Source organism: Lagopus muta, chromosome W (assembly GCF_023343835.1).
Source record: "Lagopus muta isolate bLagMut1 chromosome W, bLagMut1 primary, whole genome shotgun sequence".
Taxonomy (NCBI): domain Eukaryota; kingdom Metazoa; phylum Chordata; class Aves; order Galliformes; family Phasianidae; genus Lagopus; species Lagopus muta.
This window is the reverse complement of record NC_064471.1, coordinates 6,212,130-6,230,902: the sequence shown is the minus strand read 5'-3', so window position 1 is coordinate 6,230,902 and position 18,773 is coordinate 6,212,130. Positions and strand designations below refer to the sequence as shown.

Genomic DNA, 18,773 nt, shown 5'->3' with positions numbered 1-18,773 from the left:
TGAATGAAACTATTAGAGGAGAAAACACATCTGGATCCCATTTACATTTCTTTTCAGGCAGATCAACATAACAAGATGAATTCAGTTCTTCAATATTCTTTATTCAGGGAAAAAAAATCAAATGAAAGAACTACTAGATTACTCCTCCTACTACACAGCACTATTTTTTTTATTTTTTTTTTCCACTTCACTCCATGCTGCTTTTAAAGCAAGAGTCCTACTTCAAATATCACAGCACCTCCTGGAGAAGGGAGAGAGCATCTGGAGGAATTATAAACTTGCCAACTCAAATTCATGCCTTAGAGTCCCAGTCATGCCTCTTCCATACCATCTGCATTCAGCTGAATGAATTTAATGTTGCAACTACTTTCCATATGAGAAATGATATTTTCATCTATATTCTTCAAGAAGGTCCTAGTTTAGACACAGGAAGTTGACTCACGGAGCTAATATTAAGAGTAAGCAAATAGGAAAAGAGATAACCTTTTGATGCCTAGCAAGCAATGCGAAGCCCTGAAATAAGGAGCGTCACATGCACAGAAGAACACGATTTTTAGATCACCTCACATGAGACAACAAATCCCAACTCATGATGTAGAGGTGGGTAAGTGGGAGGAAAGAAAGCACATGGAATTCTGGAGAGCTCTCTACAGTGTTATGGGAAAGGGGTGGGTGTAGGGAAGCAGGAAGGATTTATCATGAACAGTCATAAATTCTCATGTTCTAAGGCAAAAATAAGGAGGGTACATGTTTGCCTTTGTTTTTGGAGTAGTGGTATGTGTAACATTCCACCCTTGTCAACGGTTTATGGGCTGGTCCGGCCCAGTTCCGTGACCAGCAGGGCGGAGGGATCTGCGGATCCGCGCCTCTGGGAAAGGGGAAGCAGGGGACCCCAAAATACTTGAAAACAACAGCACTGATCTGAGGTGGAACAAATGATTTTACTAAATATAGTATTAGTAAAATACAATGAGAGAGAGAGAGAGAGAGAGTCTGTTTGAATTGTATAGACCTCACCACAATGCTGGGGTGAGAAGTGCAGTCCAGTTGAGAGACTGAAGTACAGACGGCGAAGTGCAGATGGCGAAGCGCAGGCGGCGAAGCGCAGATAGCGAAGCGCAGACAGCGAAGAGCAGGCGAAGAAGAAGGATCAGGTGACCTTGCTTGGAGTTATATCCCCTTGCTGACCGCAAAGTCTCCTGGGGAAATGTAGTTCTTCTCCGACGGACGAACATTCAGCAGATATCAAACCCCACCCCCAGTGCATTACATGATGTTATGGTGTGGAATACTGATGACCAAAAATCATAAAACCATGACATTCCACCCCTTATTCTACATCACTACATCATGCTTAACACATGGGATTACAGACTGCACTCCCCCAACATCAAATTCCCTTGTGGTACACACTGAACATCCCCGTTTTTCTGCATCACCCACCAGGTGGACCCAGGTCCCTGGGCAAAGACAGTTCCGCGAAGAGGTTTGCCCTTCCCAGAAGCAGGAAAAACCCAAACTGCTTTTCCTAACATGTTCTTTACATGTACTACAGGGACCTTATCTCCCTCTACAATATGTAGGGAGCTGGATTGGGTAGGACCATCTCGACTGATTGATCCTCTGGTGTTAACCAGCCAGGTGGCTTCTGCCAAATGCTTCTCCCAGTGTTTAAATGTTCCGCCACCCATTGCTTTCAACATCGTTTTTAACAACCCGTTGTAGCGTTCGATCTTACCAGAGGCTGGTGCATGACAGGGGATATGATAAATCCACTCGATGCCATGTTCTCTGGCCCAAGTATCCACAAGTGAATTTTTAAAATGAGTCCCATTATCTGACTCAATCCTTTCTGGGGTGCCATGTCGCCACAGGATTTGCCTCTCCAGACCTAATATGGTGTTTCGGGCGGTAGCATGGGGCACTGCATATGTTTCAAGCCACCCGGTTGTTGCCTCCACCATGGTGAGCACATAATGCTTACCATTGCGAGATCATGGCAAGGTGATATAATCAACCTGCCATGCCTCCCCATATTTGTACTTTTGCCATCACCCTTCCTCCCAGAGAGGTTTCATCCTCTTAGCTTGTTTAATTGTGGCGCATGTATCACAGTCATGAATGATTTGTACAATGGCATCCATAGCTAAGTCCACCCCTCGGTCTCTGGCCCATTTGTATGTTGCGTCTCTCCCTTGATGACCTGAGGTCTCATGGGCCCACCGAGCTAAAAATAACTCACCCTTGTTCTGCCAGTCCAGGTCTATTTGAGCCACCTCAATTCTGGCAGCTCGGTCTACCTGATGGTTGTTTTGCTGGTCTTCTGTAGCTCTACTCTTGGGCACATGAGCATCTACATGACGCACCTTTATAACCATATTTTTTGTTCGGGTAGCAATATCTTTCCATAGGTCAGCAGCCCAAATAGGCTTGCCCTTTCTTTGCCAATTATTTTGCTCCCACTGCTGTAACCACCCCCATAAGGCATTTGCTACCATCCATGAATCAGTGTAAAGATAGAGCATTGGCCACCTCTCCCGCTCAGCGACATCTAAGGCCAGTTGGACAGCCTTTACCTCTGCAAATTGGCTCGATTCTCCTTTCCCTTCGGTGGCCTCTGCAACTTGTCGTGTGGGGCTCCACACAGCAGATTTCCATCTGCGATGCTTTCCCACAATACGACACGATCCATCTGTGAATAGGGCATATTTCTTTTCATCCTCTGGTAGTTCATTGTATGGTGGGGCTTCTTTAGCACGTGATACTACTTCTGCTGGTGGTGTTCCAAACTTTTTACCTTCAGGCCAGTCCATGATGACTTCTAGGATTCCTGGACGGCTGAGGTTCCCCATCCGTGCTCGTTGTGTAATCAACGCAACCCACTTACTCCAAGTGGCATCAGTAGCATGATGGGTGGAAGGAACCTTTCCCTTGAACATCCAGTTCAACACTGGCAGTCGAGGTGCCAGAAGGAGCTGTGTTTTGGTACCGACTACTTCGGAAGCAGCCCGAACCCCCTCATAAGCAGCTAAGATCTCCTTTTCAGTTGGAGTGTAGCCCTCCTCCGACCCCCTGTAGGCTCGACTCCAGAATCCCAAGGGTCGGCCTCGGGTCTCTCCTGGGGCTCTTTGCCACAAACTCCAAGTGGGGCCTTTCTCTCCAGCAGCAGTGTAGAGGATGTTCTTCACATCCTGTTCCATCCGTACTGGCCCCAGGGCCACAGCACGGGCTATCTCTTGTTTAATCTGCTCAAAAGCCTGCTGCTGCTCAGGACCCCACACAAAATCATTCTTCTTCTGTGTCACCTGATAAAGTGGGCTTACAATGAGGCTGTAGTTTGGAACATGCATTCTCCAAAAACCCACTACGCCCAGAAACGATTGTGTGTCTTTCTTATTAGTGGGGGGAGACATGGCAGTGATTTTGTCGATCACATCTGTCGGGATGTGACGACGGTCATCTTGCCACTTTATGCCTAGGAACTGAATTTCCTGGGCAGGTCCTTTCACTTTGCTTCGCTTAATAGCAAAACCAGCACGGAGAAGGATCTGGATTATTTGCTCTCCTTTCTCAAAAACTTCCTTTGCTGTGTTGCCCCACACAATGATGTCATCAATGTACTGTAAGTGCTCAGGGGCACCTCCCTGTTCCAGTGCAGCTTGGATCAACCCATGACAAATAGTTGGACTATGTTTCCACCCCTGGGGCAAACGGTTCCAGGTATACTGAATGCCCCTCCATGTGAAAGCGAACTGTGGCCTACATTCTTTGGCCAAAGGAATGGAGAAAAAGGCGTTAGCAATGTCAGTGCTGGCATACCACTTAGCTGCTTTTGACTCCAGTTCGTATTGGAGTTCTAACATGTCTGGCACGGCAGCACTCAATGAGGGTGTGACTTCATTCAGGCCACGGTAGTCCACCGTCAGCCTCCATTCTCCACTGGCTTTACGCACTGGCCATATGGGGCTGTTAAAGGGCGAGTGAGTTTTGCTGATCACTCCCTGATTCTCTAATTGATGAATTAACTTCTGAATGGGGAGCAAGGAATCCCTGTTGGTGCGATACTGCCGTCTGTGCACCGTTTTTGTAGCTATCGGTACCTGTTGCTCTTCCACTCGTAGCAACCCCACAACAGACGGATCTTCTGATAGGCCAGGCAGAACAGACAACTGCTTAACACCTTCTGTGTCTACAGCAGCTATTCCAAAGGCCCATCGATACCCTTTGGGATCCTTAAAATATCCCCTTCTGAGGTAATCGATACCAAGATGTTGTCAGCAACTGCGAAACTGCGAGACCCCCCCGCGGGGTCTGATGTGTTAAGCTCCCTCCCTGCTCTAATGATTGATGTGTGATGTGCCCCCTTGGGGGCGTAGACAAAGTAATTAGGCTATATAAGGTAGTGTATACGGGTAATAAACGCCATTTGCTGCTCATCATATTGGTGTCGCCTCGGTAATTGGCCAAGCTGCGGTCTCCCGGGAAATTCGAAACGGGCTCGAACGGCAACAAGTGGTGACCCTGATCGACGTGATTCCTGGGAGTGAGTCAGCTGCCTGCCAGAAGCAGGATTCCACTGCGGTAGCGGTAAATTCAAATCCGCGGAGTGGTGGAAACCCGGGGACGGGGAGGAGTGCGCATTACTCCTCGTCAGGCGGGAGGCTCGGGGAAAAGGAGCCAAGATTCCCCTAGGACGCTAGGGGGGAAACGCCAGAAGAGGCCAGGTGTATGTTCGGCCAGAGGCGTTATGGAAGCCGTCATAAAGGTGATTTTCCATGCATGCAATAATTATTGCGGGAAAAATATTCCTTCTAAGAAGGAGATTTCAGCGACACTTTTGTTGCTGGAGAAGGAGGGACTACTATCATCCCCTTCTGATTTATATGATCCTAATAATTGGGATTTGTTTACTGCCGCGCTCTCACAGAGGGCAATGATTACTCAGAAACCAGCAGAGTTTTTGGTATGGGGATTGATTTTAACAGCTCTTAAGAAAGCAAAAGAGGAGAAGATTGCAGGTGACCGTGCTAGGGAGCTGCTGGGGCTCGGGCCAGGGGGGGGTCTTGTCTCCCCTACAGATTCGCCAGAGGGCAAGATGGCGCTGACTCCTTCGGCCCCACCAGAAACAACGACCCTGGAGATAAAGAACGAAGTGAAGCAGGAGCAATCATACCATAAAAGGGAGGACCCACCTCCGTACCCGGCTCGCAGCATATATCCTTCGCTTAAGCCCTATAAAGATAACGGGGAAGGGGGGTCGGTGGAGGAAAGTAGTATAACTTCTAACACAGTTGATAAGAGGGTCCTTGAGAAGGGAGAGATGTCTGGAGGGGCTGGGATACAACCTGTGGAATGCGACAGTGGGGGCGGGACTCACCCACTGCCCGATTCTGCCTGCAACGGTGGCCACCCCCCGAGGGGCGTGGATTGTCCCCGGCCTTGCTGTGGGGGGAGTGTTCCGACGGGGATGGCCCCGGAGTCCGCCCAGGAGGGGCGTGGTCCCATATCGACAGCTTCATGGGGCCCGCCTACCCTCACTGATTGGGCTCGAGTGAGGGAGGACATACAAGCCGCAGATCCAGCAGATGTCGCTCTCGCTCTGCCGGTGGTGGTAAGACCAGAGGGTCCAGCTTGGGTTCCTCTAGATTCCAAAGCGGTTACTCATCTTTCGGAATTAGTTAAGAGCAAAGGCCTGCGTTCCCCTGTTACTATGGCAGCAGTGGAAGCTCTTATGGCTTCTAGTCTTTTGCCATATGATGCGGTGAACCTTATGCATGTTATTCTTGAGCCCGTACAATACACCCTATGGCATGATGAATGGGATAGACTACTTCAAGCTGTGGTGGCTGCTGCCAACCGGGACCCCCACCATCCAGCCAATGGCCAGCGCAGAGGCGAGAGAACTACTCTTGTACGTCTTCAAGGCCTGGCAGATGGAATGGTGGGATCCCCGGAGGGCCAAGCAGCAATGCTCAGACCAGGAGAGCTGGCAGCTGTTACAACGGCAGCCCTCCAAGCCCTGCGAGAAGTGGCTAAGGTTGCGGAACCTGTGCATCCGTGGGCAGACATAAAGCAGAGCCACTCTGAGTCATTTTCTGATTTTGCGAATCGCCTAATTCGTGCAGTGGAGGGATCTGATCTCCCAAGGGAGGTCCAATCCGCAGTCATAATAGAATGTCTTAAACAGAAATCGTTGCCAGACATCCAGCAAATCATTAGAGCAGCACCGGGTAACCTAACTACCCCAGGGGAGCTTATTAAATATGTGTTAGATCATCAGAAAGTTGCACCATTAACTAATGAGGGATTAGCAGCCGCCATGCAGGAAATGATAGACGCCAATCGGGTCAGGGAAGGAAGGAATAAAGGCCCGTGTTTTAAGTGTGGGCAACGTGGCCATTTCAAAGCACAGTGCCCTAAGAAGATGGGGCAAGGATCAGACAAACGGTGCCAATTATGTGGCGGAGCCGGACATGTTTCACGTCAGTGTAAAAAATTTAGAATCCCACTGCAGGGAAACGGGAGAGGGAGGGAGCCAATGGCCCAGGACTCCTTCCCGTCATCCCTAGGTGGGCCAAAAGCACGACGCCCGCAGTGGCGTTAACTATGGATTTAGAAGAACGACCAATCGTTACGGTTAGGATGTCATATATGGATCCAGATCTTCCATCATCGGTGCCCAAAGCGGTAATTTTTGTAGCCTTACTTGATTCTGGTGCAGATATTACTGTCATCTCAGAAGATGATTTGCCTCGGCAGTGGCCCGCGACTTTTATGTGGAGAACGATTGCGGGTGTAGGGGGCGATGTGCCCACCAGAAAGGCAGACAGAGTGGTAGAGCTTGCGATCATCAATGATGATGGTACCATGGAAAAAAATGTAATCATCCTTCCTACTTTAGCACCAATAGGAGGATCCATACTTGGCAGGGACTTTCTTTTTGAGATGGGAGTAAAACTGACAAATTTATGAAAAGGGCCACTGTCCATCATTTAGCGCTGCAATATGCGATTCCGTTGCGTTGGAAACGGGATGTATCTCCCGTTTGGGTGGATCAGTGGCCCCTTTCTGTTGATAAATTAGCAGCGCTTGTACAGATTGTTTCACGAGAACTTAATGCAGGACATATAGAACCGTCACTCAGTAGTTGGAATACGCCTGTTTTTGTAATTCGAAAAGCATCGGGATCCTTCCGACTGTTACATGATCTCCGAGCAGTCAATGCGCAACTTATCCCTTTTGGTCCGGTTCAGCAAGGGGGACCTCTGCTTTCGGCTATACCGGAAGGATGGCCCCTGATGGTCATTGACCTTAAGGACTGCTTCTTTTCTATTCCGCTAGCAGAGCAGGACAGAGAGGCTTTTGCATTCACTGTCCCGGTCCTGAACAATCAGGGACCTGCTCAAAGATTTCAGTGGAAGGTTCTTCCACAAGGAATGGCTTGCTCTCCAATAATTTGTCAATTGGTAGTAGGCAAAATTATAGAACCAGTAAGACAGTCACTATCGAACTGTCAGCTTGCTCATTATATGGACGACCTGTTGCTTGCAGCACCAAGTGATTCCCAGCTGCAAGTGTTAGAGGAGCAGATAGTTAATGTGCTTATTACTGCTGGATTTGTTATTTCACAAGAAAAAATTCAGAGAGAACCAGGAATTGAGTTCCTGGGATACAGGTTTGGATCTGAAACGGTGATCCCAGAAGGATTAAAAATTAAACCCCATATTACAACTCTGTGGGATGTTCAGAAGCTTGTGGGGGCTATGCAATGGGTGCGAAATGCATTAGGCATACCTCCACGGCTTATGAAACCCTTTTATGATCAGTTAAAGGGATCTAATCCTCAGGAAGAGAGACAGTGGACACCAGAGATGGAGTCTGCTTGGCAAGAAATACTAGTAGCCTGTTCCTTCCATGCGCTTGCAAGGTGGAATTCAGACCAGCCACTAGAAGGCGCAGTGACTAGATGCCAGGAGGGATCAGCAGCTGTAATAGGGCATGCCCTTAGCTCTCGTCCTCGTCCATTGTGCTGGTTGTTTTCTGTTCAGCCGACAAAAGCATTTACCTCGTGGTTAGAACAACTCTCGTTATTGTTACGTAAAACCCGTCTTACTGCAATAAGGGCCTTTGGAAAGGACCTTGATACTATATACCTGCCAGGAACCTTTCGGAACGTTCAGCCTTTGCCAGAGGAGGTTTTCCTTGTTCTCTATGATTTCAGTGGTAATCTTAGCTACACAGACTCACTGCCTATCTTTGATCTAGCAAGGCCTCTCCAGATATCACTGCAGTATAGAGTACTGGATACCCCTGTGGACGGCCCAACAATTTTTACTGATGCTTCTTCAGCTACTAAACAAGGAGTAGCTGTCTGGCAAGCTCAGGATGGCAAATGGGAGTCTAAGGTGATAATAGATTGTTCAGCAAGTGTTCAAATGCTTGAGGCCAGAGCTGTGGCAGTTGCGTTGCGCCTTTGGCCTCAGACACCTTGTAACATCGTTACTGATTCTGCATTCGTGGCTAAAATGTTACTGCGTATGGGCAAAGAGGGACAGCCCAATACAGTAACTGCAGCCCTATTGGAAGATGCCTTAGTGGTTAGGTCAGAGCCAGTTGCTATTCTTCACGTCCGTAGCCATTCTGATGTTCCAGGATTTTTTACAAAAGGAAATGACATAGCTGATCAAATGGCTAGGAAGCAGGTATATACCCTGCAAGAGGCTCGTGATCTTCATTCTACATTACACATAGGGGCAAAAGCGTTAGCTCGAACGTGTTCTATCCCTATCACAGTTGCTAGGGAAATTGTGCAGATGTGTCCATATTGTAATTCTGCGCCGGCGTTAGGGGCAGGGGTTAATCCCCGTGGTCTCACCCCATTGGATATTTGGCAGACAGATTTTATGATGGAACCGCGAATGGCACCAAGACAATGGCTCGCAGTGACAGTTGATACGTCTTCTACAGTCATTATTGCTACACAGCACAGCCGTACTAGTTCTACAGCGGCACAACATCATTGGGCCACAGCCATAGCAATTTTGGGAATGCCACGCCATATAAAAACAGATAATGGCTCTTGTTTTACTTCACGTTCGTCTAAAGAATGGTTAGCCCGTTGGAATATCACACATACTACAGGAATTTCAGGCAACTCACAAGGTCAAGCTATTGTTGAAAGGGCTAACCGCCTCCTCAGAGAAAAAATTCGTGTCCTGGGGGAGGGCGGAGGACATACAGAATTCCGGTATCAGAACAAGGAGAGATTTTGGCACGAGCATTATATGCATTGAATCATTTTGAGCGTGGGGAAAACACAAGAACCCCGATACAAAAGCATTGGCAGCCAAGAATCATTGAGGAAGGGCCACCGGTTAAGATCAAGGTAGATAGTGGTATTTGGGAATCGGGCTGGTCTATTTTGGTATGGGGAAGAGGATATGCTGCAGTAAAAAATAAAAATTCTGGAAAAATTTTGTGGGTCCCATCCAGGAAAGTTAAACCTGATGTAAGTGGGACATGATGGAAAAGCAGAGAAATAATCAAGAACTGAGTGCTTTGTTTTTAGGCATTGCTGTTTGGAACTCGTCAAGAAAAAACACCGAACCCTCGACCGAAGCCACGACCGAAGCCCGCCTCGGGAAAGGAAACAGACAAGGAGCCACTGATAACGACGAGATCAATCTCTCCTGTGTTGTTATCTGTGTGTTTTTGTTGTTTACAGCTATTTCTCCTGGAGAGGGTATAACTATCAGTGATTTACGGTATGGTCGTAAGGAATATACAGGAATGATGGGACCGGTAAATAATTTGACTTTGCTGACCGTGGTGTTACATGAAAACAGACCGTATGACAAAAGTGAATGGGGATGGGATAATGCTACCAGATCTCCACGAATTTGGGGAAAACCAGGGCAGAATATAGAAGTAAAATGTTGGATGGTAAATGGATCTCAGTATAAGAAGGCCACTCAAATTTCGAAAACAGATGTTATATCAGGCGTAAGGGATCGTAAATCCTGTGTTATTGAACAGGGAGATTGCCAGTATAATTTCGTCCTGACCCAACCTGTAATGATAACATGCCTTTGGACACAAGACACCTTAGGACGATCTTTTAAATTCAAGGTGGATCTCTTTAGTCAACAAACAACTGATGTCCCATATACAACTCCCACTAGGAGACTGGAGAGTGTTATCTCCCCACAAATTTATCAAATTGGGCCGTACGCCATAAAGAACACAGGTCAGCGTCAGGTGATCTTTAATCCAACATGGTCCCTTAAACGAGTGATGCTATTATTGCAGACTAATGTGTCAACTATTAAACCAGATTGTGCATTATTTTTAAGCATGTCATATGCCGGATGGTCGGCATGGCTTCATCGACAGGCACTTGATACACCTAGAAGAGCAAAAAGAGATGTTTCTGGTATTCTGGGAACAGGTTTAGGAGTCTTAAACAGTATAGACACTGAAATACTCATGAGTAAATTGAATGCCATTACAAGTAATATACGTGAATTGCAACATCCTCTACAGTCGTCTCTATCAGGTTTAGGAACAAGCCAATGGCTTTTATCAGATGTGTTACCGCAATGGGAAAAGATAGATAGGAGAGATCATCTGCTGATTATGGATGCGCTTTCAGCAGTCCAAGGTAATACTTCTTTAGCCCTCAGTTGCATTCAGGCCCAGATGTGGATGCAGTTTATAGCAGCGACAATCGTGAGAGAAGGTGAGGATGGCACTATACCCACTGAAATTAGAAAAGTAATTTGGGACAATGCAAATAGGTTTGAAAGAAAATTTCAATCATGGTGGCATTTAGTTAACTTCACTTATGATCCTGTCACCAATTATGCCGTGGCTTTTGTTTTGATGATAAGTAATGCTTCAGTATACACGATATATCCAATCGTAGCTCTAGGATTAAATCATGGTGAGACTACTCTGTATCCAATTGAACATCGGATATGGGCTCTTCAAAAGAATGAGAAATGGCAAACTGTGGACGTTAGTTCATGTGCCATGCGAGAACAACAAGGATTTATTTGTGAAAGTAATACATTTGAGACCCAAGATATCTGTTTTGACACTGAACAAAATATCTGCCACTTTGAGGTCCAGCCTGGTAGGATGTTCAAATCAATGCTTGTCTATATTGGAAAAGGATGTGCTTGCATCAGAACTCATTGCGACTCCATACAAATAGGGGATATGATTGTTGATACTGCCAATCACTCAAATCTTTGTGTTTGCAATTTTATCAATATTTTAGGATGTGATTTTAACTATACAGTTCCTGTTACTTCATATCAGCTTTTGCAGTTCAATTACACCCTGATCAAAGATTTGCGTCCAGCGCTGATTGGAATGAATCTCGCTTTGGTAAAGGAGCTTCTACAACATGACGATCTGCATCGACTATTAGAACGCATCAAAGACAACGGACAAAAGACCTTGATTACTGTTCATCATGACGTGAAAAAGATACATCGCATCTTGGAAAGAGTAATGAAAGCTGGAGAACATCATTGGTGGGAGGTTCTTTTCGGTTGGTCTCCCACAGCTACAGGAATATTTAACTCTGTACTACATCCGGTAGTTGTTATATTAGGTCTGATACTATTATGCTTGGTTTTTATAGTTATATTATATATAAAGACATGGCGCTTGCTAAAGCAAGTGTCCCAGCTTGATTTAGCATTAAATAGGGATACACTGCATCGTTTTTTGTAAGACTTATCTTAAGGCTGATAGACGGTTGTAACGTTAAGGTAGAACTTATATAAGATATTAAGATTTTAGGATTGTTAAGATAATAGATTGTCATTAAGTTATAAGTATATAAGTTAAGTTAAGTTATAAAGTTATATAAGGTTATAAGGTTATATAAGTATATAGCTCATTAAGTTATAAGGTTATAAGTATATAAGCATATAAGTTATAAGGTTATATAGGGTTATAAGTTATATAGTGTTATATAAGTTATAGGGTTATTAGGATAGGATATTTTGCGAATCGGGTTGTAACGGGGCAAGGCTTACCCGAGAGGACAATGGCATGTATAGGCGCAATGCGGGGATTTCGGGGTGTACGCGGTTAGGGTCCTCTCGAGTTGTAGTATGCTTTCTTGAGCATGGAGAGGGGGAGATGTTGTCAGCAACTGCGAAACTGCGAGACCCCCCCGCGGGGTCTGATGTGTTAAGCTCCCTCCCTGCTCTAATGATTGATGTGTGATGTGGGCCCTTGGGGGCGTAGACGAAGTAATTAGGCTATATAAGGTAGTGTATACGGGTAATAAACGCCATTTGCTGCTCATCATATTGGTGTCGCCTCGGTAATTGGCCAAGCTGCGGTCTCCCGGGAAATTCGAAACGGGCTCGAACGGCAACACCAAGAATACATGGAGCCCCTGGGCCAGACACAATAGGGTGCTTTTGCCAGTCTTTACCAGTGAGGCTGATTTCGGCCTCCAACATAGTCAGTTCTTGGGAACCTCCTGTCACCCCATGAATATAAATTGATTTTGTCCCTTGGTGACTCGAGGGCATTAGAGTGCACTGTGCACCAGTATCCACCAGGGCCTTATATTTCTGTGGTTCTGATGTACCAGGCCATCTAATCCACACAGTCCAATAAACTCTATTATCCCTTTCCCCCCCCTGGCTGGGGGCAGGGCCCCTCTATTTGTTACCTCTGTTGTCTGCAGCAACTGGAGCAATCACCTTTCTGGAGAAGTTCACCTTGGTGGTTGATTTGTCTTGTAACTCTTTTACCCTTGCTTGAAGTGCAGGAGTAGGTTGCTTATGCCACTTCTTCATATCTTCTCCATGGTCGCGTAGGTAATGCCACAAGGCAAAACGTGACGTGGTCTTACTGTTGTCACTTGTTCGAGCAGGAGGACGTCTTCTTTTGATAGCTGAGACGTTGGATGACACTGACTGGGAGGAAATCAAGTTGGCTAGCCCCTCAAGTAGGCTGTTTTGGGAATTCTGTTCCTCATTGTCATGGTTCTACGTTTTTTGTTTGTTTGTTTGTTTTATTTTGGGTTTCAGTATTCCACATCAAAACATCATGTAGTGTACGGGGCATTAAAGTGTCACTGCCCCAATCCCAGCTACCTATCCCTGTACATTACAGAAGTCACGGGATCTGACCCTTCCGGATGGGGGGGGCGCGCTCTTGCTGCCTAGCAGTGGGTGCTGGAGGGTGCTTTCCTAGCCGTTCCAAGCTTTTCAGGTTTGACTCGGTCCCGGGAACTCTCTCTCTCTCATCTTGTCTGATTTATTAATCTCAATTGCAATTAAATTGTATCTATTGTGTTATCTTGTATTCCAATATTATAGTAAAATAAGTTTTCCTCCATAGATTGTTGCCGCTGTTCTTTTCCTCCCTTCCTTCCTTCCCATTTTTGTGGGACTGGGGTGGGGGGGGGGGGGGGGAGGGCAGAGGCCTGTCGCCCCTGTCACGGACATAGATTGATCTGGTCAAATCCGTGACAGATTTCCGGAAGGGTCAGATCCCGTGACATCATCATCTGAGAGAGAGAGAGTTCCCGGGACCGATTCAAACCTGAAAAGCTTGGAACGGCTAGGAAAGCACCCTCCAGCACCCACTGCAAGGCAGCAAGAGAGCGCCCCCCCCCACCCGGAAGGGTCAGATCCCGTGACTTCTGTAATGTACAGGGATAGGTACTTGGAATTGGGGCAGTGACACTTTAATGCCCCGTACACTACATGATGTTTTGATGTGGAATACTGAAACCCAAAAACAAAAGCAAAAAACAAAAAACATAGAACCATGACATTCCACCCCTTATTCTACATCGTTACATCATGCTTAAAATATATATACATATATACAAACAAACAAAAAATGATTAAAATGCACACATGGCTATATACATATACATAGAATTAGTAACTGCACTCCCCTGCCATCAAGTTTCCTTGTGGTACACACTGGACATCCCCATTCTTCTGCATTACCCACCAAGTGGATCCTGGTCCCTGGGCAAAAACTGTACCACGGAGAGGTTTGCCCTTTCCAGAAGCTGGAAGAACCCAAACTGCCTTTCCTAACATGTTCTTTACATGTACAACAGGGACTTTATCTCCCTCTACGGTATGTAGGGAACTGGATTGGTTAGGACCATCACGATTGATAGATCCTCTGGTATTGACTAGCCAGGTGGCTTCTGCCAAATGCTTCTCCCAGTGCTTAAATGTTCCGCCACCCAGTGCTTTTAGCATCGTTTTTAACAATCCATTGTATCGTTCAATTTTACCAGAGGCTGGTGCATGATAGGGAATATGGTAAATCCACTCGATGCCATGATCTTTGGCCCAAGTATTTACAAGAGAATTTTTGAAATGAGTCCCATTATCTGACTCAATCCTTTCTGGGGTGCCATGTCGCCACAGGACTTGTTTCTCGAGACCCAGTATGGTGTTTCGGGCGGTAGCATGGGGTACTGCATATGTTTCGAGCCACCCAGTGGTTGCCTCCACCATAGTAAGCACATAATGCTTACCATTGCGAGATCGTGGCAAGGTGATATAATCAACCTGCCATGCCTCCCCATATTTGTACTTTTGCCATCGCCCTTCCTCCCAGAGGGGTTTCATCCTCTTGGCTTGTTTGATGATGGCACATGTTTCACAGTTATGAATAACCTGTGCAATGGCATCCATAGTTAAGTCCACCCCTCGGTCTCTAGCCCATTTGTATGTTGCATCTCTCCCTTGATGACCTGAGGTCTCATGGGCCCATCGAGCTAGAAATAATTCACCCTTGTTCTGCCAGTCCAGGTCTATTTGAGCCACCTCAATTCTGGCAGCTCGATCTACCTGATGGTTATTTTGCTGTTCTTCAGTAGCCCGACTCTTGGGCACATGAGCATCTACATGGCGCACCATTACAACCATAGTCTTTGTTCGGGCAGCAATGTCTTTCCACAGTTCAGCAGCCCAAATAGGTTTACCCCTTCTTTGCCAGTTATTTTGCTCCCACTGCTGTAACCACCCCCATAAGGCATTTGCTACCATCCACGAGTCAGTGTAAAGATAGAGCATTGGCCACCTCTCCCGCTCAGCGACATCTAAGGCCAGTTGGACAGCCTTTACCTCTGCAAATTGGCTCGATTCTCCTTTCCCTTCAGTGGCCTCTGCAACTCGCCGTGTGGGGCTCCACACAGCAGATTTCCATCTGCGATGCTTTCCCACAATACGACACGATCCATCTGTGAACAGGGCATATTTCTTTTCATTCTCTGGTAGTTCATTGTATGGTGGGGCTTCTTTAGCACGTGATACTTCTTCTCCTGGTGGTGTTCCAAACTTTTTACCTTCAGGCCAGTCCATGATGACTTCTAGGATTCCTGGACGGCTGAGGTTCCCCATCCGCGCTCGCTGTGTAATCAACGCAATCCACTTACTCCAAGTGGCATCAGTAGCATGATGGGTGGAGGGAACCTTTCCTTTAAACATCCAGTTCAGCACTGGCAGTCGAGGTGCCAGAAGGAGCTGTGTTTCAGTACCGACTACTTCGGAAGCAGCCCGAACCCCCTCATATGCAGCTAAGATCTCCTTTTCAGTTGGAGTGTAGTGCTCTTCAGACCCTCTGTACGCCCGACTCCAGAATCCCAGGGGTCGGCCTCGTGTCTCTCCTGAGGCTCTTTGCCACAAACTCCAAGTGGGACCGTTCTCTCCAGCAGCGGTATAGAGGATGTTCTTTATACCCTGTCCCGTCCGTACTGGCCCTAGGGCCACGGCACGGGCTATCTCCTGTTTAATCTGTTCAAAAGCCTGCTGCTGCTCAGGGCCCCATGTAAACTCATTTCTCATTCGTGTCACATAATAAAGGGGGCTTACAATGAGGCTGTAGTTTGGAACGTGCATTCTCCAAAAGCCCACTGCACCCAGAAAAGATTGTGTCTCTCTTTTGCTAGTGGGGGGAGACATGGCAGTGATTTTGTCGATCACGTCTGTCGGGATGTGACGACGGCCATCTTGCCACTTTATACCTAGGAACTGAATTTCCTGGGCAGGTCCTTTCACTTTGCTTCGCTTAATAGCAAAACCAGCACTCAGAAGAATTTGGATCATTCGCTCTCCTTTTGTAAAGACATCTTCTGCTGTATCGCCCCACACAATGATGTCATCAATGTACTGCAGGTGCTCAGGAGCGCTGCCTTGTTCCAATACAGTTTGGATCAACCCATGGCAAATGGTCGGGCTGTGTTTCCACCCCTGGGGCAAACGGTTCCAGGTATACTGAATGCCCCTCCATGTGAAAGCGAACTGTGGCTTACATTCTTTGGCCAAAGGGATGGAAAAGAAGGCATTAGCAATGTCAATGGTGGCATACCATTTGGCCGCTTTTGACTCCAGTTCATACTGGAGTTCTAACATGTCCGGCACAGCAGCACTCAGTGGGGGTGTGACTTCATTCAGGCCACGGTAGTCCACCGTCAGCCTCCATTCTCCACTGGCTTTACGCACTGGCCATATGGGGCTGTTAAAAGGCGAGTGAGTTTTGCTGATCACTCCCTGGCTCTCTAGCTGACGAATTAACTTATGAATGGGGAGCAAAGAATCCCTGTTGGTGCGGTACTGCCGCCTGTGCACCGTTTTTGTAGCAATCGGTACCTGTTGCTCTTTTACTCGCAGCAGCCCCACAACAGATGGATCTTCTGACAGGCCAGGCAAAACAGACAGCTGCTTAATGTTGTCTGCATCCACAGCAGCTATTCCAAAGGCCCACCGATACCCCTTAGGATCCTTGAAATGCCCCCTTCTGAGATAATCAATCCCTAGTATACATGGAGCCCCTGGGCCCGTCACAATAGGATGTTTTTGCCAGTCCTTACCAGTGAGGCTTATCTCAGCCTCCAACACAGTCAATTCTTGAGAGCCCCCGGTCACTCCAGAAATATGGATTGATTTTGTCCCTTGGTGACTCGAGGGCATCAGAGTGCACTGTGCACCAGTGTCCACCAGGGCCTTATATTTCAGTGGTTCTGATGTGCCAGGCCATCGAATCCACACAGTCCAATATACTCTATTATCCCTTTCCCCCCCCTGACTGAGGGCAGGGCCCCTCTATTCATTACCTGTGGTAACTGGAGCAACTGCACTGGTGGTTGATCTGCTTTGTAATTCTTTCACCCGGGCTCGTAGTACAGGAGTAGGTTGACCGTGCCACTTCCCCATGTCTTCTCCATGGTCACGTAGGTAATACCATAAGGTAATTCGCGGTGTATTATTCCTTACTTGAGCCGGAGAGCGTTTGCTTCTAACAGCTGAGATCTTTGATGGTGCGCGTGAGAAGGAAGGTTCATCGTCTTTAGCTAGGTGGGCTTGCATACATTTCATCATCTTCTTCATCTCCTTCATTAGACTCTTTTGATTATCCTGATCTTCATCAAGCGTCTCTGATACTGTTACAGGTTTGTCACGGTTAATCAGTTGAGACATTTGCTCCCGCGTTTCATTCAGTTGATCGGTCACTTTTGAGATAGCGGCTACAGCAGCATGAATGGGGGATAGCAACTGCTGATAGTTTTGGAGCGTAAGAATTAATTCATAAACTAAGGGTGTTCTCTGTTGTTCCTGGTATCTGTCACATGCTGACGTTAGTGTAGCGGCATATTTGTCCGGCGCTGTTGTCACGAGTTTCTGCCATATCTCAGGCGTCGTCCTCACTCTTTCAGGGTCGCGGTTTTGTTGTGGGTGGTTAGGAACAAAGTCAGGGTCATACAACATTTCCACCACGCCTATTTCCCTCAAATACTGGATACCCTTTTCAACTGTATCCCATTTTTTCATTGCAATCTTCAAGCCATTTTTGAAGGGATACTTTTCCTTCACGGCTATTAACACTCGTTCCCAGAGGGAGGCAGCCTCATCCGAACACCGACTAATTCCTCTATCAATAGCTGGATCTCTGGCAATGGCACCTAGTTGGCGAGCTTCATTACCATCCAGAGACAAGCTATGGGCCCCACTGTCCCAACAGCGAACCAACCAGGAAACAATACTTTCATTCAGGCGCCGTGTGAACTCCTTTCTTGAACCTTGGATTTCAGTCATCTTTAGAGGCCGGCGAGTAGTAATAGAGACTTCCTCTTCATCACTCTCTTCTGCATGTCTCTTAGTTTTCGCTTTTGCCTTTCGCGATGGTGGTGGTTCTGAGGAGGGCCCCTCGCCTGGATCTTCCTCCTCCTCCTCCTCTTCTTCTCTTTTTCGATCAAGACGCGAAGACACTCGTTTCCATTTCTTGCCCTCCACAGGAGCAACCGGTATTGTTACTGGTGTCTCCTGTGATTGATTAGATTTGACTTGGGGATTTTCCCCTTTGGCTTGAACCTCAGCTCGGAAACTCTCTCTCTCCCGAATGGTATTATATAGGGCACGGTAAGCACAAGCCAAACCCCAAATAAGTTGTACCTCCTTAGATTTATGTAAGCCGCATAGTCCCTGACTCAAATACTGGCTTAGTTTCTCAGGATCCCACAGGTGTTCAAGAGTAAAATCCCATGACACTGCGGGTCCCCATGCTTCTAAGACCTTTCCTAAACCTCTCCATATCCCCTGCCAGTCATCATTCTCTAGTTTTGGAGAAGACTCCTTCCCCTTATTACGAATGAATTGGAATACATTCAGGAGAATTGATGACACGCACACCAACATGACTATTAATTCAGGATTCAAAAAACGTTTGACAAACCGAGAAGAAAACCCGGAGACTGGTCTGAACATCGTGTT

General features: G+C 46.9%; 1 protein-coding gene across 1 annotated transcript; it reads right to left on the bottom strand.

Annotated features, from left to right (window-relative positions):
• Positions 1-729: 729 nt before the first annotated feature.
• On the bottom strand, positions 730-16,981 carry LOC125686419 (uncharacterized). Its single transcript, XM_048930387.1, has 2 exons — positions 14,856-16,981; positions 730-2,300 (listed from the first exon to the last, which is right to left on the bottom strand). Exons 1-2 carry the CDS (start codon positions 16,974-16,976, stop codon positions 2,052-2,054), a joined length of 2,370 nt encoding a protein of 789 aa, XP_048786344.1. The 5' UTR covers positions 16,977-16,981; the 3' UTR covers positions 730-2,051.
• Between the last annotated feature and the right edge of the window lie 1,792 nt (positions 16,982-18,773).

What these genes read in the sequence shown, in the direction of transcription:
- LOC125686419 (XM_048930387.1), bottom strand. Translation starts at nt 16,976, where the DNA reads ATGCCCTCGAGTCACCAAGGGACAAAATCAATCCATATTTCTGGAGTG. An exon ending in AACAGCAAAATAACCATCAG is followed by an intron (nt 2,301 to 14,855) that starts GTAGATCGAGCT and finishes AACAACCATCAG; the next exon opens with GTAGACCGAGCTGCCAGAAT.